General features: G+C 43.7%; 1 protein-coding gene across 1 annotated transcript; it reads right to left on the bottom strand.

Moving 5' to 3' along the window:
- Positions 1-5,196: 5,196 nt before the first annotated feature.
- On the bottom strand, positions 5,197-16,335 carry CCDC105 (coiled-coil domain containing 105). The gene is made up of 7 exons (XM_032360545.1): positions 15,658-16,335; positions 14,213-14,317; positions 7,368-7,566; positions 6,606-6,772; positions 6,377-6,472; positions 6,175-6,288; positions 5,197-5,579 (listed from the first exon to the last, which is right to left on the bottom strand). The coding sequence occupies exons 1-7, from the start codon at positions 16,225-16,227 to the stop codon at positions 5,331-5,333; spliced, it is 1,500 nt and encodes a 499-aa protein (XP_032216436.1). The 5' UTR covers positions 16,228-16,335; the 3' UTR covers positions 5,197-5,330.
- Positions 16,336-25,701: the final 9,366 nt, after the last annotated feature.

Below are 25,701 nucleotides of genomic sequence, written 5' to 3'. Positions count from 1 at the left end.
GAGAGAGAGAGAAAGAAAGAGGGAGAGGCCATCTAGAATTTTTAGGCATATTAAGTATATGTGGATGAACTTGTTGGCTATAGTTATTTATCACAGATGGAACTGACCAGAAATCAAGAGGCAGAAAGTCTACTAACTTTTTGAAAAAAGCCCATTATTGAAAAAATTACAAGTATGGTTTCTGTCAAAAAGCCTATGATTGTTCAACCCCCAAAACATCTCTGACTCTAAATTGATACTGGCAGGAAGCAAACTTTGAGATATGCACCCTCCTTCCTCAAGGTTCCATGTCTTATGACCACCTAAAATGTATTTTTGGAGAAAAAGGAACAAGAAAGACCCCGAGGCAAAACAAGAGGCCAAACAAGAAATCATGGCAGACAGTGGACAAAGAAATTTCTCCAAAAGAAAAGAGCGAAGTGGGAAAGCAGAATTTTCAATCTAGCCTTAGCTTATCTAAATTTCCATCATGGCTACATTATGCACAACATTCTATCATGGCTACATTATGCACAATATACAAAGATGCCTTGTATCCTGAGAAAACCACCCCAAAAGTAAACCTTGTCTTTCCCTAAACTGTTCCATAGTTTTGCTTAAAAATCCTCAAATGGATTAAATATTGGGCCCTGTGGTATGCAGCTTCTGACATGCTGGCAAGAGCCCCCACTTCCTGATATTCATTTCCTTGTGTCGCCTGCTCACCTTCAGAGTGGGCTGGACCTAGAGACTTGCTTTTAATGAATAGAATATGGTGATAGTGATCAGATGTCACTTCTGAGATCAGGTTACAAAAAGACTGATTTTGTTGTCTCTGACTTGTTTCATTTGCCTTCTTTTTCGCACTCCGATGATGTGAGTTGCCATGTTGGAAAGGCCCATATGGCCAACAACCTGTGAGGAACTGAATCTTGCCATAACCTGATGAGTAAACCTGGAAGCAGAGCCTCCGCCAGAAGAGTTTTCAGGAGACCAGAGCCCCAGCTACATCACACCTTCAGTTATGTGAGAGACCCTATGACAAAAGACTGAGGGATAATGTTATTTCAAGCCACTGAGTTTTGGGGTAATTTGTTATATAACAACAGACAACTAATAAAACCCTGTGTTGCTGACTCCTTAAAAGAAAACTGTGTACTGCTGAAATTTTCGCATCACTGACCCCACACTGACCCCTACACCAAAGAACCACTATTTCCCTCCACCAATTAGAATACTGAACAAAATAACCATACCTCTGTGGGATTAGTTTTTAAATATATACCAAATATTAGTTCTGAGAGTTGGTTCTTTGCAGGTGACACTCTCTTGTAAGTTAAAAAAATTCTCAGCTCTCAAATTTATTCCTGAGTTTTTCTTTTTCACCATTAAAAATTGAAATAAAATAGACATATAACTTGCATAAACTTAAGGGGTACAACATATTGATTTGATATATTTATGTTGCAACATCATTGGCTAATCATCAACGCATCACAAAGTAATCATTTCTTCTAGTGGAGAGAACAGTGAAGATTTATTCTCTTAGCAAGTTTGATGTTTATAATATAGTTTTGTTTTGTGTCATTACTGTACTGTGTATTAGATCTCCAACCCTGATTTATCTAAAAGTTGTAAGTATGCGCCCTTAAGCAACATCCCAAATTCTTCTTGAATGAAAGGAAGATTTCATTCTAGAATAGATTTCTCTATTCCCAGAGAAAGAGTTCTTTTTTTTTTTTTAAAATTTCAGCCTAACAGTATTCATTATTTTTTCACCACACCCAGTGCTCCATGCAATCTGTGCCCTCTATAATACCCACCACCTGGTACCTCCCCCCCCCACACACTTCAAACCCCTCAGATTGTTTTTCAGAGTCCGTAGTCTCTCATGAATCACCTCCCCTTCCAATTTCCCCCAACTCCCTTCTCTTCTCTAACTCCCCTTGTCCTCCATGCTATTTGTTATGCTCCACAAATAAGTGAAACCATATGATAGTTGCCTCTCTCTGCTTGACTTATTTCACTCAGCATAATCTCTTCCAGTCCCGTCCATGTTGCTACAAAAGTTGGGTATTCATCCTTTCTGATGAAGGCATAATACTCCGTAGTGTATATGGACCACATCTTCCTTATCCATTCGTCCGTTGAAGGGCATCTTGGTTCTTTCCACAGTTTGGCGACCGTGGCCATTGCTGCTATGAGCATTGGGGTACAGATGGCCCTTCTTTTCATGACATCTGTATCTTCGGGGTAAATACCCTGGAGTGCAATGGCAGGGTCATAGGGAAGCTCTATTTTTAATTTCTTGAGGAATCTCCACACTGTTCTCCAAAGAGGCTGCACCAACTTGCATTCCCACCAACAGTGGAAGAGGGTTCCCCTTTCTCCACATCCTCTCCAACACATGTTGTTTCCTGTCTTGTTAATTTTGGCCATACAGAGAAAGAGTTCTTTAATATTTTGTACAGAAGAACTTCTCATTTGCTAACGACCATTGGTTGCTGCTCCATGTCAGCTTTTCTCCCCATTCCATAATGGGGGTTTTAATTCCCCACTCTCTTGTTTGAATTCCATCACTGTTTATTTCATGTGTATGGGGAAGATAATTTACTGTTTGGTTTGCTGACCACAAGACCGTGAACCACTATATATGGACCTAATGGAGAAAACTGTGGATCATCCAGAGGTCCTGGAGTTTGAGGTAGAAGTATTTATGATGAGACTTTGGGGTGTCACCCTCCATGGGAAGAAGGATGGATTGAAATAACCACTCTCAACATCTTGTATTTCCTCCCACAATTTGCTCAAGAGTATTTGACTTCACAAACTCATAGAAGCAGAGAGAAGAATGGTAGTTGCCAGGGACTGGGCGGGGGGGACATGGAGGAGATGTTGATCAAAGGATGCAAGCTTTTAGTTATGCAAGATGAGTAAATTCTGGATATCTATTGCACAGTATGGCAGCTATAGTTATCAACATTGTATTGTATACTGGAAATTTTCAAAGAGGGTATATCTTAAGTGTTCTCACCACAAAAAAAAAAGAAGAAAATTGGTAACTAAGTGTGGGGTGATGGATATGTCATATTGATTGTGATGATCATTTCACCGTGTATACATGTATCAAACATTAAATAGTACTTGTTGAGCATATGCAATTTTTATTTGTTGAACATAAAGCTGTTGAAAGTTTTTTTGACTTTGAAGATGATTCTGAGAAGCACTTAGTTTAGTCCAGTCCTTGACACAATTGACTATTTTCAGCCGAGTAATTATTTGTTATAGGGGAGTCTGCCCTGGGCACTGCAGGACACTTAGCAGCACCGCCTAACCCCTATCCTCAGTTGTGACAACCCATAATGCCTCCAGAGTTCACCAAATATCCCCTGGCCAGGGGCAGAATTGCTTCTGGTTGAGAAACTCTTTTCATCAAAACTCTTTTGGCTACATTGGGGAGGGTATGTGCTTTGGTGAGTGCTGTGAAGTGTGTAAACCTGGTGATTCACAGACCTGTACCCCTGGGGATAAAAATATATGTTTATAAAAAATAAAAAATTATAAAGCTAAAAAAAAAACTCTTTTGGCTAAAAACAGTTTCAATTCCTTTTCTTCCTTTCTCTCTTTATCTCTTTCTTTCTTTCTTTTTTAAAGGGATAATGTATTTCATTCCCATTTTATTTTATTTTACAATTTTTTTTTGTTTCAAGTTTAATTTGAATTTTAGTTAACATATAGTGTAATACTGGTTTCAGGAGGAGAATTTAGTGATTTGTCATTTACATACAACCCCCAGTGCTTATCATGACAAGTGCACTCCTTAATACCATGGGAAGATGACACCCACCTTATGGTGTCACTGAGGGTCTTAGAAGATGCCTGTGTTGTGACCTGGGGCAGCAGTTGAAATCTTAGTTCAGAGAACCTCAGATCTGAAATCTCAGAGGCAACAGAGGGGATTATGCAATCACTGTTGGGGAATACTGGGTGAGAAGAGGTGACAAGCTGGGGCTGTGTCATCAAGGATGAGGGTGGCAGATTGCAACCGAGGGTGTAAGGAGGCATTGTGTGCAAAAGGAGTACTTGCATTCCTATGCAAAGTTTTGGGGCTTGATGGATGGACAATGATGCAGGGAAAAGGACAATTTCCAGTCTCAGGAAGGATCCGCAAGAGGCTCAAAAGTCAACAGGGTGGTGGCAGCTCTGTGCCCCAAAGGATGTATGGACTGCACCCTGGGGTGCCCTTTCTCTTCAGCTCCAACCAATAAGGAAAGGGCGCCTGGATGGCTCAGCCATTAGGTCTGCCTCTGGCTCTGGTCGCGATCCCAGGGTCCTGGGATCTAACCTCGCATTGGGCTCCCTGCTCAGTGGGAAGCCTGCTTCTCCCTCTGCCTGCCTCTCCCCCTGCTTGGTTTCCTGCTCTCGCTGTCCCTCTCTGTCAAATAAATAAAATCTTAAAAAAAAAAAAAGTAGGGAACACTGGCCAATGAGGAGAGGTGGGCAGGGACATTTTTTCCCTCAGCATCCACATGGCAGCACTGCAAGACTGGCTGCTTTTTTTTGGATTTTTAATTTTTTTTTATTTTTTATAAACATATATTTTTATCCCCAGGGGTACAGGTCTGTGAATCGAAGACTGGCTGCTTTTGACTGCCTTGTTTCTTCAGATTTAGGGGTGGCCACAATTACCAACACCTTGGTAGTGCTATCCATTGAGGTCTTTCTCTATCCTGCCTACACCTTTGCAAATACAGTTCTCATTGTGGTAGTTGTGTTCTGTAAGTGGGTGTGTGTGCACCAGTGCGTGTGTAATGTTAATAAACGACAGCCAGTGGGTAGGGAACCTGCATTCATCTAAGAGGGGAGTTTAGATTGTGCTGGGAGTGCAGGCTTTAGATGCAGGGATTAAAATTTTAGCTCTTTTGTTTAGTAGCTGTGTAACATTGGGCAGTCACCATTCTACAAGTCTTACACGGTATTCTTATGACAAGACTTTGAGGTGGATGTTGTAATTCTTTCCATTTTACTGGTGAAGACACTGAGGCCAGAGAGGGACAGTGACTTGCCCAAGGCTACACAGTTGAAATTGGGGAGCTGGGATTTGAACCCTAGAAATCTGGCGCCCAGATCCAGCCTGTTAACTCCCAGGATACACTGCCCATAAGGTGTTGTAGGGTAAGTGATTGATGTACAGTAGGTGCCTAATAAATGGTAATTATTGTCATTTTTATTATAATTCTGCTAGAGGATGTTTTGAGGGAGGGTAGGGGGAGGGCCATTGAGCTGTAAGTCTCAGCTCCTCAGGTCCACCCAGAACTGGGCCGGAAGGCTGCTGCAGGGGGCGAAGTCTGTCACTTGGAGACAGCGTCCGGCTCGGCGCGGGGCGGCGTGCGCGGGTCCCAGTCGTTGACCAGGCGCTGCGCCTGCTCGTAGCACATGTGCGGGTGCCGCTGGCGGAGGCGCAAGCGCACTACATTGTAGTCCACTTCATACCCGATCTTCTTGCATTTGAGGCTCCCGGTGAGGTTCTTGTGCGTGGCGAGCAGCTCCTTCAGGTTTTTTTCCACGTGCGAGATGTGGCGCTGCAGCTTGTCAGTACCCTGGGGAAGGGGCGGGACTGTGCTGTGGGCCGGGCGAACCGGACGGAGCAAGGGCAGCGCGGCACAGTCGGGGGTGGGCTAACACGCCTGGGCCAGATGTGCGTGTGAAAGGAGCACATCTTTACGAAGGGGCGGGCCTCAGAAGGGGAGGAGCACACCTGGGCCACGTGTGCTTGCGGAAGGTCCCCGCCTGGGAAGGAGCACCGGAGGAGAGGCGGGACTCGCAGAGATCGGGGGTAACACGCTTGCGCCAGAAGCCCCTGAAAGAACCTGCGACCGGGCGGGCCTGTCGGGGAGGGGGGATATGCACCTGCAGAGTGAGGGGCTGGGCGGACCTGGGATGTGGGAGAGCATCTGGGCAAGGAGTGCATGAAGGAGCTAGGCTGAAAGAGGGCCGTATCATGAGGGGGGGTGAGGCGGGTAGAGGTTGAGAAGAATTTTTTGAGACAGGTGTGGATACCAGAGGGCCCCCTTCTCATGGGAATTGAAGGACTTGCAGACCTGGGTCAGATGTGCTTGAGGAAGGGGTGTTAACCGGGATGGGGCTGTGCCTAGAGAGGCCGGGAAGGCGAGGAAGGGGCCACCGAGGGGGTACCTGGGCGAGGCGCGAGGCTTCGGGGAGTTGGGTGCCCACGTGTCTCTGGTACACTCGAACCAGAGGTCTATCCAGTTTCTCTCGAGTCTCCAGGTGACGTTTTGACACAGGACCCTGGCGGAGTGTGGTGGGAGGAGCAGTGAGGCCCAGGCTAGGCGAGCAATCCGGCCCCACCCCCGCACACTCTTGCGCCCCAGCACACCTTGATTAGGCCACGAGTGATGTACATTTCCTGGCTGAATTTCGTGCACCGATGGATAGTTCCCCTCATTAGTCCTAAGGTCATATTCATTCTTTCCTGGGTGGGCGGGAGCACAGAGGGGTCACATTGGCTTCCGGACTCCTCTGCTCCTGCGTCCCTCTCTCTGTAGTCAGCTCTAGTCCACCCTAGTCTCCTGCCACAAACTACGAGTAGCACACGCCGCTCCTACCTTCAGTTCCAAGGTCTCACGCATCTTCTGTGCCAGAGAGGCGCACACGCGATTGCTTATCTCTTCTTGTTGTTCCTGGACGTCCTCCTCGTTCTTTGTCATTTCCAGCAAGGTGTCCTTGGACTCCATCAACAGTCGCTTGGCTTCGTCCAGCGCCGTGGCGCACTCTGCGGGCAGGGTGGGGTCATGCGTGGAGAACCAAGGCCTCCTTTTCCCCATCCTGGTTGTCTGAGTCCCCCTTTCTATGCTCAGGTTGTGTTGGGCCCTGGGTGAGGGGGTTTACTGAAGGAATTGTAGCAAGTCCAAGGGAGGGGCTGTTTGTGGAGTTGGCGTAAGTAGTGTCCCAGATTGACTGAAGGAGTGCTCGCCTGCAGGTGTGTGGGAAGCAGGACTGTGCAAAGGCAAGAGCTAATCAAGAACGTGGCCTCGGGGCGCCTGGGTGGCTCAGTGGGTTAAAGCCTCTGCCTTCGGCTCAGGTCATGATCTCAGGGTCCTGGGATCGAGCCCCGCATCGGGCTCTCTGCTCAGCGGGGAGTCTGCTTCCCTCTCTCTCTGCCTGCCTCTCTGCCTGCTTGTGATCTCTCTATCAAATAAATAAATATTAAAAAAAAAAGAATGTGGCCTCAATGGATATGGGTTCTCAGTCTTCTAACTTGGTCGGGAGGAGGGGGATTCCCCAGAGAAGGCAGTGACTGAGAAGTAGAGGCCTAGTGGGCACCCAAGGGTACCTACAACAGTGGACTCCTTTCTGTGGGGGCTTACCTGGGGTATAGGTGCCCACAGGGTCTGGGGGAGGTGTTTTCTGGCCCTGAGGGCGCACAGAAGGGATGTGGGAGAGGTTCACCCAGGAGTGACGGCCAGCCTGCTCCAGAACTTTATCCAGTGGCTGATTCATTAGGTCCACAGCTTGGAGCCTCTCCTTGCAGCAGAAGGCCAGAGTGTCACGGCAGGATGCCAGGGCCTGGGGGGAAGGAAGCAGAGAGGGGCAGAGAAAAAGGCAGAGTGTGAGTGGGGAGGTTGCCAGAGGTGGCTGGAAGAAATTTCTCTGCTGGGGCTGCAAAACATTTCCAGCTCCAAACTGACCCTCTCCAGGTATTGTTACTGGGAGAAAGAATTGACTTCCAGGTGGAAGTTCAGACACTCTCCAAACCCCTCCTCCTGCCCAGAAGCCTTCAATGATCCCTGGGTGGAAAGGGGAGGAGCTGAAGGGACGAGTGGCAGATTCCCTGTTCTGGGTGTCATTTTCTTTTGGGTTCTGTGCCTGGTTTTGCTCAGGCACTGCAAGAACCAACCCCCCCCTTCAGTTGTTCCACCTGTAAAGAGGAGAGGTGGCACTGGCTGAACCTACATGTATAGTTTTCCTGTACCAGTCCTTTGCTCCTCAGCTGCCTTCAAGGCGGATCCCCTCCCCTAGCCTCAGGGTCTCTTCTCTGCGCTTATTAGCATTGGGAGCCCTCAGCTGTCTTCTGAGTATCTCCCTCACCAACATCTATCTCTTCTGAACTCCTACTCCCATTCAAATCCCACTTCTGCCATTATAAAATGAAGCATATTGCATTTTTTTGATACTTGCTGTTATTTGAAAGTCATATTAAAACAAGCATTTTGTATATAGATCCATATATACCCATATATTTATCCATATAAATCATATATATATCTCCACACGTTAAAACAAGTCTTTTATGGGAGAAGATATTTGCAAATGACAGTACAGACAAAAGGTTGATATCCAGGATCTATAAAGAACTCCTCAAACTCAACACACAAAAGCAGGTAATCATATAAAAAAATGGGCAGAAGATATGAACAGACACTTTTCCAATGAAGACATACAAATGGCTATCAGATACATGAAAAAATGTTCTTCATCATTAGCCCTCAGGGAGTTTCAAATTAAAACCACATTGAGATATCACCTTACACCAGTTAGAATGACCAAAATTAGCAAGACAGGAAACAACATGTGTTGGAGAGGATGCGGAGAAAGGGGAACCCTCTTCCACTGTTGGTGGGAATGCAAGTTGGTGCAGCCTCTTTGGAGAACAATGTGGAGATTCCTTCAGAAATTAAAAACAGAACTTCCCTATGACCCTGCCATTCCACTCCTGGGTATTTACCCCAAAGATACAGATGTCGTGAAAAGAAGGGCCATCTCTACCCCAATGTTCATAGCAGCAATGGCCACAGTCGCCAAACTGTGGAAAGAACCAAGATGCCCTTTAACAGATGAGTGGATAAGGAAGATGTGGTCCATATACACTATGGAGTATTATGCCTCCATCAGAAAGGATGAATACCCAACTTTTGTAGCAACATGGGCGAGACTGGAAGAAATTATGCTGAGTGAAATAAGTCAAGCAGAGAGAGTCAATTATCATATGGTTTCACTTATTTGTGGAGCATAACAAATATCATGGAGGGCAAGGGGTGTTAGAGAGGAGAAGGGAGTTGGGGTAAATTGGAAGGGAGGTGAACATGAGAGACTATGGACTCTGAAAAACAATCTGAGGGGTTTGAAGTGGCGGGGGGGTGGGAGGCTGGGGTACCAGGTGGTGGGTATTATAGAGGGCACGGATTGCATGGAGCACTGGGTGTGGTGAAAAAATAATGAATACTGTTTTTCTGAAAATAAATAAATTAATAAAAAAATAAAAAAATCAATTGAAGGAAATTTATTGTAATTATTGTCTTGAAAATGATATAATATTTAATAAATATCTTGCATTGAAACTTTTAAAATATAAAAATACTATTTATATGGGAAATGTTACCATACAGTTTAATAAAATGGAAAATAAAGGTTATATGGCAATTTTAAAAAGTAAAACACAATCATGGGTGGAAATGAAATGAGAGACTAAGAAAAAAATTTCAACAGAGGGCATGAATCATCACATTAAGTGATGGGAAAGGAGCAAAAATAGACAAAATAGAAAACATAACAAGATGTACATCAGTTGTACATCAAATTAAATAATTACATTACCTATAAATGATCTAAGGACTCTACTAAAAGGCAGATATTGCCAGAACGAAGCACAAGCAAGACCCAAATATTTGCTCTCAACAAGGAAGCCACTTTAAAGACACAGACTGCCAAAGTACAAGGATGGAGGAAAGATCAACAATGCAAACTGTAATTAATAAGGGAACCCAGGTGGTGGGTCTTATAGAGGGCCTGGATTGCATAGAGCACTGGGTGTGGTGCAAAAATAATGAATACTGTTGTGCTGAAAATAAAAAAAAAACAAGTCTTTTGTGTGTATATATCCATATATAAATGTATATATATTTATGTATTTATATAGGGAGTTATATATATTTATTATGTATTTATATGTGGATATATTATATATTTATATATTGTGTATTTATATATTATATATTTATTATGTATTTATGGTATGTATTTGTAATACATTATGTATTCATAATACATTATGTATTTATATAATATATTATGTATTTATTCTGTATTTGTAACACATAATATATAATACATAAAATATATATTTATATATTATCCACATATACATATACATATATCCATATATAAATACCACCCTCATCAAAATATAGAATATTTCCATCACCCCAAAAATATCCCTGGTGTCCCTTCCCTCATCCCTTAGTAAAGCTGCCTTGCTGATTTGTTTTGCCTGTTCTTTAGGTGTCCATAAACTACAGCCTATGGAATGGCTACCTCTTTTTGTAACTAAAACTTTAATAGAATACAGCCATGCTCATTCTTGCGCATGTTTTCTCTGGCTGTTTTTGCTACACTGGCCTATTTGAGCAGTTGTAACAGAGACTGCATTTTGCACGAAGCCTAAAATATGTACTATTCAGCTCTTCAAGAAAATGCTTTTGAAATCTAGAACTTCATATAAATGGAACCACACAGTGTGTATCCTATGTCTAGCTTCTTCTGCTGAATATAATCTCTTTGGGGTTCATCCATTTGAGTAAAAAATAGATTTAAAAGATCATTCATTTATTCAAATATTCATCAAGTTCCTCCCGTGTGCTGGGCAATGTAGCAGGGAGTGGGGAATGCAGTGGGGAAAACTGAGCCAGTTCCTGCCCAAAAGAAGTGATGGGGTCAACATGTGTAGACAAGATGCGCTAATGAGAGGGTCAGAGAAATGGAGATTATCTGGAGGGGTGCATGGGATCCAGAGGGTGTGTGTGTGTGTGTGTGTGTGTCTGTGTGTGTGTGTGTGTGAGATTAAATAGACAACAAAATTTGCCTTTTTTTAAAAAAAGATTATTTATTTATTTATTGGACAGAGAGATCACAAGTAGGCAGAGAGGCAGGCAGAGAGAGAGGAGGAAGCAGGCTCCCCGCTGAGCAGAGAGCCTGTGCCAGGCTTGATCCCAGTACCCTGGGATCATGACCTGAGCTAAGGCAGAAGCCTAGCCCACTGAGCCACCCAGGCACCCCCCAAATTTGCCATTTTAACCATTAAGTGTAGAGTTCAGTGTAGAGTTCACTGCCACTATCCATTTCCAGAACTTTTTTTTCATCATCCCAAACAGATCTGTACCCATTAGAGAATAATTCCCCTTTTGTTCACTGGTGAGAATAATCCAATAAAGATGGAAGTATTGGTGTTGCAGGAGAATGGGGAGAAAGTGGATACAGAGGTAGATGGAATTATATCATTGGTAGGGAATAATGAGAGAGATTCCCTTTAGTGGCTTCCATGCACTGGGGTCATTCACTGAGAATGAGGAAAACAGAGAGCTGGAGAGAGGTTTGAAGCAAGAGAAAGTATGAAATAACTTGCCCAGTGGGACAAGAAACCTTCTAGACACACATGGTGAGACCACTGGGAAATTTCTGAATGCCAATTTGCATTCATGATCTGACATTGAAACAGGTCTGTTGGGTTGTAAGAATTTTTCTCCAGAAATATGTACATCAGGCCTCTTCAGTAGCCCTTCTCAGTTTCCATCTATGTCTCTTTTCCCCCCAACTCTCCATTCCCATTTCTCTCTTGCAAACCCTTCCCTACAGGGTCCACCCTCAGGGTCTTCTCCCTTGTCAGTTTTGGACTTTCTTGAAGGATTCTTCAGGACTCACCAGATTTAAAGGAATATGACAGTGGCCTGGGGAGTCGGTGGGGTGAGCACCAAAAGGGTTCAGCACCACGGACAGTGGTGCACCAGCTCCTTAATTTCCTCCCCCAACCTCACCCACTACCCTGATCTGTCTCTTATTTGAATGTCCTTATAACGTGAATTCTGTGAGGGCAAGGCCAGCTCTGTCTTTGTCCCCAATGCCAAGCATGGAGCCCAGACACCAGGATTTTGGATTAATATTTGTCAAATAGTTGAGTCAAAAGCACACACAGGTTACCAGCTAACTTAAACCAGTTCCAAAGACTCCATCAAACTTGGCCGCCCTCTCACCTCTATTAGTGCCCTCATAAAGAAGTCCTTATTGCAAGAATGAAGGATGTAGTGACAGACCATCTCTGGCTGGAGCCAACAAAGACTGAACACATATTACAGTGTAAAGAGCTAGGCTCAAGACCTGACCTGAATCATAAGGAAGTTTTCCCACTTCCTGGTATATATCCAAAGAAGATCAGGTTCTCAAAGAGATAGCTGTACTCCACGTTCATTTCAGCATTTTCCACAATATCTAAGATGTGGAAACAATCTAAGTGTCTCTTGACAGATGAGTGGATAAAGAAAATGTGAAATATATTATTACAATATTAGTGTATTAATCAAAACATTGATATCATAATATATTATAAAATAATGATATGAAATGATATAGTATTATAATATGTAATATTTTATATAATATATTGTATTATATATATCATATATAGAAATTATATTATAGGTAGTATGATATAGTATGCAATAATTGTATAATAATTATATGATGACATTACATAATATAATTATATTTTATATCATGTGGAAGCCATGTAAAATTTATAATAATAAATTATGTAATTATAATATATTATGGTATATTATAATATTATAATATATTAAAATATAAGATAATTATAATTAATATATATTAAAGATAATATATATATTATACATGTTATATATTAGGTATTATATTGCAGTATACAGTATACTATATATTAGTATATATAGAATACCTTATATAGGATATGTTATAATATACAGTATAAAGCCTATACTATATTGTTATAGAATATATTAATATATAATATAATATATAACACAAGTTATATAATAGGTAATAACTAATATATGTTACAATATTTTGTAATTATATATTATGTATTATGTTAATATAGAATAACAGTATATGATATAGAATATATAATGTAATATGTATATAATAAAATATATACAATGGAATATTATTCAGCCTTAAAAAAGGACAGCTTGCCATTTGTGACAACATAGATGAGGCTGGAGGTTCATTATTAGGCTAAGTGAAATAAGTCAAATGCAGAAGTATCTCAATTATAGTTGACTTATATCTAAAAGTCAAATTCATAGTGCCAGAGCATAGAATGGTGGTTGCTAGGGCTTGGGAGGGAGAAATGGGGAGGGAGAAATGGGGAGATGCTGGTCAAGGGCGCAAAGTTTTAGCTCTGCAAGATGATTAAGTTCTGGAGATCTAATATAGAACAATGTAACTATAGAAAACAACACTGTATTTTATAATTGAAATTTGCTAAGAATTTGGATCTTTTTTTTTTTTTAAATTTCTTTTCAGCGTAACAGTATTCATTGGTTTTGCACCACACCCAGTGCTCCATGCAATCCGTGCCCTCTCTAATACCCACCACCTGGTTCCTCCAACCTCCCACCCACCCCCTTCAAAACCCTCAGATTGTATTTCAGAGTAAGAGTTTGGATCCTAAGTGTTCTCACCATACAAACATAAAGGTAACTATGTGATGTGATGAATATGTTAATTACTTTGATTATGGTGATTATTTCACAATGCATACATTTATCAAATCATCAAGTTGTGTTAAATATATCCAATTTTAAATGGTCAGTTATACCTTGGTAAAGATGGAAAACAAAAAGAAGCCTGAGCTGAAGCTACTGCCCTGCTGTTGGCCAGCCCTATGCCTTGGATGAGTCTGTGTCTCTCTGAGCCTCACTTTCCCTATCTATAATGAGGGGATCATAATTCATATTTCACACAAGAGTTTTAAGAAGTTAACTCGGGGGGCACCTGGGTGGGTCAGTGGTTTAAAGCCTCTGCCTTTAGCTCAGGTCATGATCCCGGGGTCCTGGAATCGAGCCCCACATTGGGCTCTCTGCTCAGCAGGGAGCCTGCTTCTTCCTTTCTCTCTGCCTGCCTCTCTGCCTACTTGTGATCTCTGTCAAATAAATAAATAAAATCTTAAAAAAAAGTTAACTCAGTGACTGCACAGGGCACTACACAGAAGGGTGTTCATTGTTATTTTGGGGCCCAACTCTATCTCTCAGAGCCTCAGTTTTCACATTGCACAAAGTGGAAATACAAGGAGTGTCAGGGCAGTGGGTTGAGGGTTTGCTGTGGCTACAGTCCCCAAGGTGAGAGCAGTTCACCCATTCGGTCTAACTCCAGCCCTCCCAACTTGGTCCTAGGTATTCTCAACCTTGAGCAGGGTCTCTGATTTTTCCATATCTTTTTCCATCTTCCTCTTCATGCTCTTTAGCTCCTCCTTCTCCCAGTTAAGCATACTGTCAGCTTTGTCAGGGACCTAGAAAACAAGGAAAGAATCTCTCACATCTTCCAGAGGGGGCTGGAGGGAGATTTCTCCTTCGAAGATAGTAGAGGGTTTGCTAACTCCATCAACTTCAAGTTTGGAGAATGGAGTTGGGGGTGTTCTCACTCTTTGGGGACCTCATCTGAGAAGGCTTTATTCTTTCAAGGGGCCTCTCACTTGGGGTGGGTCTTATGCTTTAGAGAGTAGGGCTGGGAGCTTCTCCCTTTTATGGATAGGAGTCCAGTGAGATGGGATGAAGGTGATTTGGGGGGAGGTTGTTCTCATTCTCTGGGGTTGGGGGTCCCCTTTCCTTGGTGATGGTCTAATCCTATCTCCCTGACCAGAAGTAGAGGGGACTCATCATAGGAATGATGAGGAGTTGCCTTTTTGGGTTCTTACTATCTGGATTTGGGCGCTAGGGGTAGGAATCTCACACTTTAGGGGGAGGATTTCATCAGGGCTGAGACTAAAGCTCTCACTCTTTTCTCTGGCTAGGGACTTAGTAGTTCTCAGGTGCAGGGGCTTGGAGTCCGAGGGTTTCAACCGGTAGGCAGAACCTGGTCTCTTCTCCCTAGAAAAAGCCTGAGGAGGGTTTCTCACATTCTGACGCTTGGGGGGAGGACTTGGGATTTAAAAAATCATTTTAAGGAGGGATGCTTGGGTGGCTCAGTCCATTAAGTGCCAGACTCTCGATTTCAGTCAGGTCGTGATCTCAAGATCTTGAGATTGAACCCCACATTGGGCTCCATGCTCTGTGAAGAGTCTGCTTGTCCCTGCCTGTCCCCCTGCTTGCTCTCTTTCTCAAATAAATAAAAATCTTAAAAAACAAAACAGAACAAAACACCATTTTGAGCAGAGTTTCATGAGTTAGGATGAGGACATCACCCACTCTCCTCAGTGTGGGGCATTGGGTGTGTTTTCACTGGAATTGGGACATTGAGGGTCTTGAGCCCATGGGAGGGTCTCACTTTCTGGGCCTGGGGGTGGGTGGGTGATTTCATACCTGGCCTGGGGGCTGTGGTTGCTGTTTGGGAAGAATTTCATCTAGTCTGATTCAGAATCCCACCTTCTCTCCTGGGCTGGGGGACTGGAATAGACACTCTCTTTGAGGGAAAGGGGCTGAGGATCTCATCCCCTCGGGAGGTCACCCTCTGGGCTCGGAATCGAGGCATCTCCTCTTGGGAGCGTCCTCATCTTCTTGTGCCCTCATTCTCTGGGAGCTGGGGCCTGGGGTGCAGGTGGGCGTTCTCTCTATGGGGAGGGGTCTTACCCCCCGGCCAAGCATCTGGGAGCTGAGGCCTCGGGCTCTGAGAGGGCAGGGGAGATGGTCCCACCTTCTCGGACTTGGGCCGGTAGCCCCGAAGCTTGCCGCTCTGCTGGTTAATGAGCAGGCCTTTGCGCACTTCGCTGAGCCTGCGGTCCGTAGCCTCCCGTTGCCGAAGCAGCAGCCGCAGCTGCCCATTGATCTGGTGCTGCGCACGGCACAGGCGGGCAGCTGTGAGGCGCGCCCCGCGCGCGTGCGCGTGCACCACCTCCGCAGTCTGCAGGGCCCGCGCATCGCGGTGCAAGGGCAGAGGCAGGCGGGCGTGCCAGGCGGGGGGCTTCATCTTGCCCTTCCACAGCGTGACGCCCTCGCCAGGCGGCGGCTTCTCTAAGGTGCCGCCACCCTTGAGCATCTCCACGTGGAAGCGCCAGGGCAGGATGTAGGCAGCGCGGCAGAGGTGGCGCGCCACGTGCGGATCCCTCACGCTGTCCTTGGGTTGCCACATGGTCACTGCCTCCTGCCCGCAGCGGTCGGTCAGGTGGTGCGCCTTCCGCATGATGGATTTGGCTGCCTCGCGCCATGCTCGAGTCCCTACGCGCGTGTCCTGGCTGTGCTCAGCTGGGGGTACCAATACGGGCATTGTCCCTGCTTACTATCTCCGCCTGGCTCCAGAGCCTCCACGGGGAGGGGCAGGGACTCCCAAAGACGGACCAACTCCTTCCTGGCCTGAACAGCGAGTGAAACGGAGTGCCCATCACCATGACGACGGGGTCAACAGCGCAGAAGCAGTTCCACAGGTGGGGGAGGGGAAAGGCTACAGAGAGGCGTGGACAGAGTCTTTGCTTTGGAACGCGGCCAGGGTGGCTTGGAATCTGGTTTGGAATCCTGGCTCCTTGAGGAAGCCGACCTCATTTAGCACATCTCTCTCTGTTCCTTCCTATCCCCAGCAACACAGACCTTCTTCCAGCCCTTGGGGCACACTAAGTGCTTTCCCACCCCAGAGCCTCACACTCATGGTTCCTTTGGGTGGCGTACTCCTTTCCAGGTCCTTTCCAAGGGTGACTCTTCTCCAATCTTCAAAACCCAGCCTAAGTATCACTATGTCAAAAGGCTCTTTCGTTAGTACTATCGTTAAGCCCAACTCTTCTTTCCCATCACTCAGGATTCTTTTTTTTCTTTCTTTTTTCTTTTTCTTTTCTTTCTTTTTTTTTTTTTTCTGTGCAAGCCACAGAAACAGAAAAGATGGCCTCGCAGTCAGAATCGCATCCAAAAAACAAAAAGACATGCTGTGGCTCTTGAGAACATCGTGCTCTCATCTGTGTTGTCTGTCTTGGAGGCCGCCAGAGCAGGGAGTCACCTGTCTGTGGCATCTGCTTCTTTGCTTTGCTGGTCTAAACTGGCAGCCTCTAACTGGTTGAACCTGTATCACATGGCCATGCCCTTGCTGCAAGGGAAGCTGGGAAAGTGAGTCATGTCGGAACTTCCTGTTTCTATGGCAGGAAGGAGAACTTAATGTCCTACTGAGACTTATCTGATGTGGATTTTCTTCAACATAGGAAGCAGGTTAGAGTCTGGGGAAGACAAAAGAGAGGACAACTCTCCATCCCTCTCCCATTAGTCTCTACCACATCATTTTGTTTGTTTCTTTCTAGCAGTGGCATTTTTACTTGAGCATTTGGTAGGTACCTCCAACTCAACAGGTCCAAAACCAAACTTTTGCATAATCTTCCTGATCTTTTCCTCCACTAGTATTGCTTGACCTGACAGTTGACACACCGTTCACCCCAGTTGCTTATGTTAAAAAGTTAGAAGCTTCCTTAATTTTTCATGTCTGTAGCCAACCCATTAACAAGTTCTGCCAGCCCTACTTTAAAAATTTATCCCCCGGATGATCATCCTTTTCTCCATTGCTACCACCAATATTATTTTTTTTCAAAGATTTTATTTATTTATTTAGAGAGACAGAGAAAGAGAGTGTGTGTGAGCATGGAGACGGGCAGATGGAGAGGGAGAGAGAGAATCTCAAGCAGACTCTGTGCTGAGTGTAGAGCTAGACTTGCAGCTTTATCTCATGACTCTGAGATCATAACCTGAGTTGAAATAAATAGACACTCAATGGGCTGAGCCACCAGGCATTCCAACAATCAATTCTTATTCTTGCTCCCATTCTCATATCTCATTTACATGATCTCTCTGCCTATACCTGCCCTCCCAGTCTCCTCCAATTAATTCTCCACACCACAGACAGCACCATATTTTAAACTAGAGCACATCATTTTCTTACTTAAAACTCTTAAGTGAATGTCACTGTACTTAGAACAAAATCCAAATTCTTTACTCACAAAGCTCTGCATGATCTGACTTTTCTCACTTCCCTGAACTAACTCACCTTCTACCTCCCATCCCCAAGCCCACTCACTGTGCTCTAGCTTCCCTGGGTATCTTTGAATGCCTCTAACACATTGCGCTAGTTCCTAGCCTAGGGCCTTTGCATATGCTATTATCTTTTGCTCAGATCTCTTTCCCTTAAGATTTTTGCCTGGCTTGGTTCTTTGTGTCCTTTAAGGAGGTCTCACCACTTAGACAGGTATTCCTTGTCTACTTACACAAAAGTATCTGTCTTAGTCTTACAGTTCCTTCATACAGTATCTTCATAGCACTCATTACTACCTGAAAGTCTCTTATCCATTTGTATCCTTTTAATTTGTGATCTTCCCCCCACCTCCCCTAGAAGGAAACTTGCTCTCAAATGCCTGGCACAGCTTATGGTGTATGGTAGGTTCTCAGTATACATGTGAGGAAGGAATGGATGGTAGTTACATGCTGTGATCATTTTATTTGTTTCCTTTTCTTTTTAAAAATTTATTTATTTATTTGAGAGAGGGAGAGAGAGCACAGGAGTGGAGGCTGGGACAGAGGGAGAGGGAGAGAGAATTCTCAAGCAGACTCCCTGCTGAGCACGGAGACTGATAGGGGACTGGATCCCAGGACCCTGAGATCATGACCTGAGCCAAAACCAAGAGTCAAACACTTAACCAATTGTCTTTTTTTTCCTCATGAATAAAATTAATGATGTTAAAGCACACAATTCAGAGGCATTTAGGATATTTATGGTGTTGTGTAACCACCAGCTCTATCTAGGTCCACAACATTTTCATCACCCCCACATAAAACCCTATAACCATCAGCAGTCACTTCCTATTCCTATCCCCACCCCCAGACTCCCCACCCCGCTCTAGGCATCCACTAGTCTACTTTCTGTCCCCATGGATTTGCCTGTTCTCATATTTCATTTAAATTAATCATACACTGTGACCCTTTGTGTCTGTCCTCTTTCTCTTAGCATAACGTTGTTGAGGTTTGCCCATGCTGTATCATGTAGCAGTTCTTCATTCCTCCCTTCTTATGATCAGATTCCATTATATTTATATACCACAACTTTGTTTATCCATTGATAGACATTTAATTTGTTTTTTACCTTATCTCCTTGGTTCCTTTTCCCCATCAGACTGTGAGTTTTAAGAGAGTATCATGTTGCCTCTCTTATATGCTACTGTCCATGTGATCCCTCACAGATCATGGCTCCTAGTAAGTACTCAGTAAACATTTATTAAATGAATATATGAGTAAGGGAATGAGTATGTTTTTTCTTGATCAGTGATTGAGAGGTGCAAGGATGAAGAGGGAATGAATGGCTTTGCAAAACAAGGGATCATTCAGTAATGGGGTAAGATTTTGGGGTAAGATGGTCAACTGAAGCCTCTCAGGCCAGCCATGCTGGAGAACTGCCAGGTCACCAGGAAGTGATGGAGACAGGTGACAATTGGTGATGGAGACTTGTTTTCAGGATTTATAAGAATGTGGATTTAGCATAATTGCTGGGACCAGTGGTATCTGGCTCAACAAACAGTTCTTCATTAGAGTCAGGATAGTGCTGTGGTTAAGATTATGGAGCTGGTTGGCTTGGATTCACATTATGATTTTGACATAATGTTTGTGTCATCTTGGAAAAGTCAGTGACATCTCTGTGACTCTATTTCCTCATCTGTCAACTAGGATAATAGGATCACAGCATGGATTAAATGTGACAGTATGAGAAAAGAGCTTAACATGATGGCTCACATAGAATAAGCATGATTCAAGAGATTACTTTTTATTTTTAGTAATTGAATGAATAAATGAATGAGCTACCCTAACACCAGGAGAGGCAGAGAGGGTTTCCCAAAGAACCAGGGAGACAGCCCCCTTGGGACAGCATTCTGTACTCAACATTTGCTTTGTCCATTAGGTGCTTCTATTTTCCCAAGCAGAGGATTGTACTGTGTTGTTTCACTGACTGGTGTACAGAACACTATTCCCACCAAGCTACTAAGGGAGCCTACCTGAGGAGGCTTTCTTATGCCAGACTGCATACAAAAGATTTGGGCTCTAACAAGCATCTCTGGTGAAATTCATTAGGGTTCTCAGTAGGGGATGAAGTCTGTTCTGTTCTGGCTTTCTGTTGGCTCAACCCATTCACGTCAACATACTCCTAATGTATACCACCATTTTTTGAACATTGAAATAAGTGCACACTACTACTCAGTGCTCAATGCACCAACATCTCATTTTCATTTTTCGATTCAAGTTTGACTATATCAACTTCTAAAATTCACCTCTGGTTCCTGGCTCTGATGGCCTATTTTAGATACTTTTCTCTAGTCTCATACATGTATGTGTGTGTTTGAGCAATGAATGAACCATCTTCTTCTGTGCTTTCAAAGCCTGCTGGTCACAGCCTCGAAGGGCACCTGTTAAAAACTCAATATTTGTGTCCTCCCAAACATTTGTGTATGTTAAATTCTAATGCTTCATGTGATGATATTAGGAGGTGGGGCCTTTGAGAGATCATTAGGTAATGAGGGTGGAGCTCTTATAAATGAACATAGGACCTTACAAAGGAGACCCGAAGAGAGCTCCCTTGCTCCTTCTTCCATGTGAAGGCACAGGGATAAGATGGCTGTCTATGAACCAGGAAGTTCTTATGAGATGGTGAGTCCACTGACATCTTGTTCTTGGATGTCCTAGCCTCCAGAACTGGGAGAAATACATTTCTGTCGTTTATAAGCCACCTTGTTTATGGTATTCTGTTATAGCAGCCCAAATACACCAAGACAGCAGGTGCTTGGAAAGAACCATGGCAGCGCTGGATTAGGCTTCAGTCTCTAAGAGCTTCAACTACGTGTGGCTGAACAGAAATGATGAAATTCAGGGGCACCTGGGTGGCTCATTTGGTTAAGCAACTGCCTTTGGCCCAGGTCATGATCTTGGAGTCCTGGGATCCTCGTGTTGGGCTCCCTGCTCAGTGGGGAATCTACTTCTCCTTCTGACTTCTCCTCTCTCCTGCTCTCTCTCATATTCTCTCTCTCTCAAATAAATAAATAAAATCTTTAAAAAAAGGAAATGATGAAATTCAGAATATGCCTCAGAAACATTTATATACACGAGCAGAGGACTAAGAAAGTTTTTCACTACTCTTCAAATACAAGTCACTCTCTTAAGTTAATAAATAATCTTGTTTTTAAGCTACAGAAGTAACAGATACAAGTTGTGCAAAATGTGTAAAAAATACAGAAAAAAATAGAATGAAGAGAATAAGAATCATCTGTAACTTTATCATCCAGAGACATCCATTATGAACATGTTTTGATTTTACTCTATTTCCCTATACTCCTTCCCCTATAACTACAATTACGTTTATACACATCTCCCTCCTCCCAATATACCAAAGTTCAAATATTTCTAACTCAGCCCAATGGGGAATAATATTTGTGAAATTAGCTTTCTGATTTTTATAATGAAGAATGTTTTACAGAAACTCCTTTTTGCAGCTGTCTTTGCTGCATTCTTACATCTTGCTTTCTACCCAACAAGTACTGTGAAAAGTGGGGAACAGAGTTTTGCCCTTGGATTAAATACTGAGGAATTGCAGGGTATATGAGGAAGGAGAACCTTCTAAAACTTCTAGCTTTTCTTTCCTTTTATTTTTTTCCTTCGGTATTACAGGGAGATGCCCTTCACTCTGAAATTTTGGTAGGTAATTATCAGAGACCCCTTTTTAGCTTCCCCGATGTCTTCCCTTCTGGGGCACCAAGTTCTACTTTTAGTAGGTGCCCCCCTTTCTCTTGGAGATAATCACATCAATTGGTCTCTCGTTCCAGGGGGATATGACCTAGAATCAATTTTGTCTTTGAGAAATGAGGTCACTCTCCTGGGGGAGGTGTCAGGAGACAGTGGGAAGCCCCAGGATAGCAGAAGAGGTTCTTCCTGGTTCTTCCCAGTCACCTCCTGCAAAGGTGCTGACCATATTGTTGGTAAGGGATAAGGACTGGTCCCTACGACTCTAGTCCCCATAAGTCCCTTGAAATGGTTCAGACAAAAGGTTGTCTTACAACAAATTCTGTAGTTTCTTTTCTGTCCCATTCAACTTGACCTCTTGGTACCATTTGAAATTATCAACCACCCAGAACTTGACTCTTTTCCCCTATATTTGTCACACCTTTCCCCTTTTGCCTCTAGTCTTGGTCCTTCATGGGCTGGTTGTCTGCCATCCACCTGTCAAGTGTAGAGTTCTTCAGGTGAGTTAGGCAGCCTTAAAGATGGCTCCCAATGGTCTGTACCTTTTGGTCTTCATGCCTTATGTAATCTCCTCCCTTGGAGTGTGGGTTGGACCTCATGACACTTCCAACCACTAGAATATGGCAAAAGTGATAAGACGCCACTTCTGAATTAAGTTATAAAGAGATCATGACTTTTGTCTTGCTCATTCTTTCAGAAATGGAGAAGCCCACATGGCAAGGAACTGAGGGAGCCTCTGGCTATCAGCCAGCAATGACCTGAAGCCCCCAGTGCAACATCCCACGAGGAACTGAATTCTGCCAACAACCACATGAGTGAGCCTAGAAACATATTATTTCCCAGTCTAGCCTTGGGAAGAGAGTGCAGTGCCAGCTGCCATCATGTCTTCAGATTGGTTAGAGACTGAACTAGTGGGCCTAGCTAAGCCATGCCCTGATCCACAAGAACTCATTTAATAAATATGTTTTTTTAAAGCTGCTGAGTTTGAGATAATCTATTATATAGCAATAGCTAGCTAATACATTAGGCTTCCATCCCCATTCACTTCTCATTTCTCACCTTCTCCCTAGAAAAGCTCATTCACATTAGTGGATTCAGGTATTACTTGTTAGGTTAGGAAACTGTGGCTTTAGTCCAATGGGTAGATTCAGTGAGGTGAGCCTTAAGTTTAGAAGAGAATCCATATTTCTAACCATGATCTACAAGGTCCCAGTTCATTACCACCTGGCCCCTGTCCACATTTACTTTCCCATCTCCTGCCATTCTGTCTTCAAATTATGAGGGGTCAGCCATGCTAGTGCTCAGACTGTCCTCTCTGGAATGTTCTTTCCTCTCTGAGATATTCTCCTACATTTTTATATGTTTTACTCTCTCTCTCATCCTTTATGTCTCTGGTCAAATATTATATCCTAATGGGAACTTCCTTGACTATCTGATCTGAAGTATTACATAGCCATGCCACACTGGAACCCTCTGTCTCTTCATAGCACTTATCAGGTTGTGTCTGCCACCTCCCTTTCTAGATGTCAGCTCCTTTTTTTTTTTTTTTAAAGATTTTATTTATTTATTTGACAGAGAGAGAGAGAGATCCCAAGCAGGCAGAAAGGCAGGCAGAGAGAGCGGGAGAGGGAGAAGCAGGCTCCCTGCTGAGCAGAGAGCCCGATGCGGGGCTCGATCCCAGGACCCTGAGATCATGACCTGGGCTGAAGGCAGAGGCTTAACCCACTGAGCCACCCAGGTGCCCCTAGATGTCAGCTCCTTGATGAGGATCTCATCGGTCTTAGTCATCACTGAATCCACTGTGCCAGCTGGGTTCTTGGCACAGAGCAGGCAGGCCCTTAATACCTACTTGTTGGATGACTGAAAGATGATGGCCCTGCCACATAACCTACCATGAGGTTATGTTGGAGTATGAGGGGCCCTTGATCTAATGACTGGCATCTTTATAAGAAGGCTATGTAAAGATGCGGAGACAGACACTAGGCCCTGTAAAGAAGAAGGCAGAGACTGGCGTGATGCTTCTACAAGCTGAGGAATGCTAAGGATTGCTGGTAACCCCTAGAAACTGGAAGAAGCAAGGAAGCCTCCTCTCCTAGAACATTTGGAGGAAGCATAGCCTTGCTAACACCGGCACTTTGTTTTCAGACTTCTGGGCTCCAGAAGTATGGGAGAATATTGCTATTTTAAGCCCCCCAGATTGTGGTAATATGTTAAGGTATTCTAGAAAACTAATATAAGGGCATCTGACCCTTTATTCTGGGGGCCCCTGCCTACTCCTGATCTATCTCTATGTGGCATTCCTGGTCACTTGGGCACACTGCAAACATCTCTTCAGTGCTCAAAGTGCAGAACCAGAGAGGAACAGCCATTTCCTCTCCTGACTATCTGAGCTCACCTTGTTGCTGGGTTTCCCGCTTTATTCCTCCCTCCCCTGTGCTCCCGTCTCCTGCTGGGAATGTCTTTAAATGGAACCTTCCAGATTTCCCAAAGCAGCAAGCCTATGGATAGGGTCTACAAAGATATGTCTCTCGCTGTGCAGAGCAGGTTGGAAATAATGGACTTGTGGCGGCGGGGGGGGGGGGGGTCCACCAGAAATCTCTCTTTCCTAATGGATTCATTGACTTGACAAATTATTTACGGAGTATCTGCCTTGTCATGCACCAGGCTGAGATAAGAAAAGAGCGACAAGACAAAGTCCCGTTTCTCGTGGAGCTTCTCATCAGTAGAGGAGACAGAACATGAAGAACGAAAGGAAACCACCAAGATCATGGCAGATAGACATGTAATTGCTTAAGAGATATGACAAATAATAATATTACCATAATCATCATTATAGACAGGACAACAAACTGCCGAAATGACATGATTTTAATGCTCTTTATTGTGGCAAAATATATGTGGCATAAACTTTACTATTGCAACTAATTTTAAGTGTGTAGTTTAGTGGTATTAAGTACATTCACACTGTTGTGCAACACTCACCACCATCCATCTCCAGAGTTTTTTGTCTTACGAACTGGGACTCTTTCCCGTTTAAACATCAGCTCTCTTTTCCTCCCCGTCCCCTACCCCCAGCTTCAGAAACCACCATCCTATTATCTGTGTCTATGAATCTGATTACTCTAAGTACTTCCTGTAAGTGGAACCATACAGCACTTGTGTTTTTGTGACTGGTTTATTTCACACAGCATAACGTCCTCAAGGTTCATTCACGTAGCATATCAGCCGGATTCTAATTTTGAATCAGGAAAAATATCCCCACCAACATTTTGGTGAAAGTAACGAAAAAACTTTTTCATTATGTAATGAAAGTAATGCACCAACATTTTAATGGTGATAAGGATTAGGATTCTAAACTTTCTGCATTTATTTTTTATTTTTTAAAGATTTTATTTATTTATTTGACAGAGATACACAGCAAGAGGGGGAGCGCAAGCAGGAGGAGTGGGAGAGGTAGAAGCAGGCTCCTGTTGAGCAGAGAGCCCGATGCGGGTCTCGATTCAAGGACCCTGGGATCATGACCTGAGCTGAAGGAAGAAGCTTAATGACTGAGCCATCCAGGTACCCCTACACTTTCTTTATTTAAACAATTCTGTGCAATGAACATGCATGGCCTTGATCATAAAAAAAGTCTAAAATTTCTGCTCTCTGTTCCTTCTCTCTTCCCTGTCAATGGTACTGCTTTACAATGTTTTCCCAGCTTTTCAACTTTCCACTGAGGTCACTTCTGCTACAGTCTACTTCCAAGGCCTGCCTGCTTATTTATATTTTATATTCTTGAGTTGAGATGGCTAATTTTATGAATTTATCTTTTATTGAGATAGAATTGACACACACAGTAGTTCCCCCTTTTACCCACGGTTTTGTTTTTGATGGTTTCAGTTACCCTCAGTCAACCAAGTTCTGGAAGCAGATGACCCTCCTTCTGACATATTGTCAGAAATGTCTAATGCGATGTCACAATGCCTGCATCATTCCCTCACTTCATATCATCATG

This window comes from Mustela erminea, chromosome 1 (assembly GCF_009829155.1).
Source record: "Mustela erminea isolate mMusErm1 chromosome 1, mMusErm1.Pri, whole genome shotgun sequence".
Taxonomy (NCBI): domain Eukaryota; kingdom Metazoa; phylum Chordata; class Mammalia; order Carnivora; family Mustelidae; genus Mustela; species Mustela erminea.
Note: the sequence above shows the minus strand (reverse complement) of the source record. Positions and strands in the feature narration are given on the sequence as shown.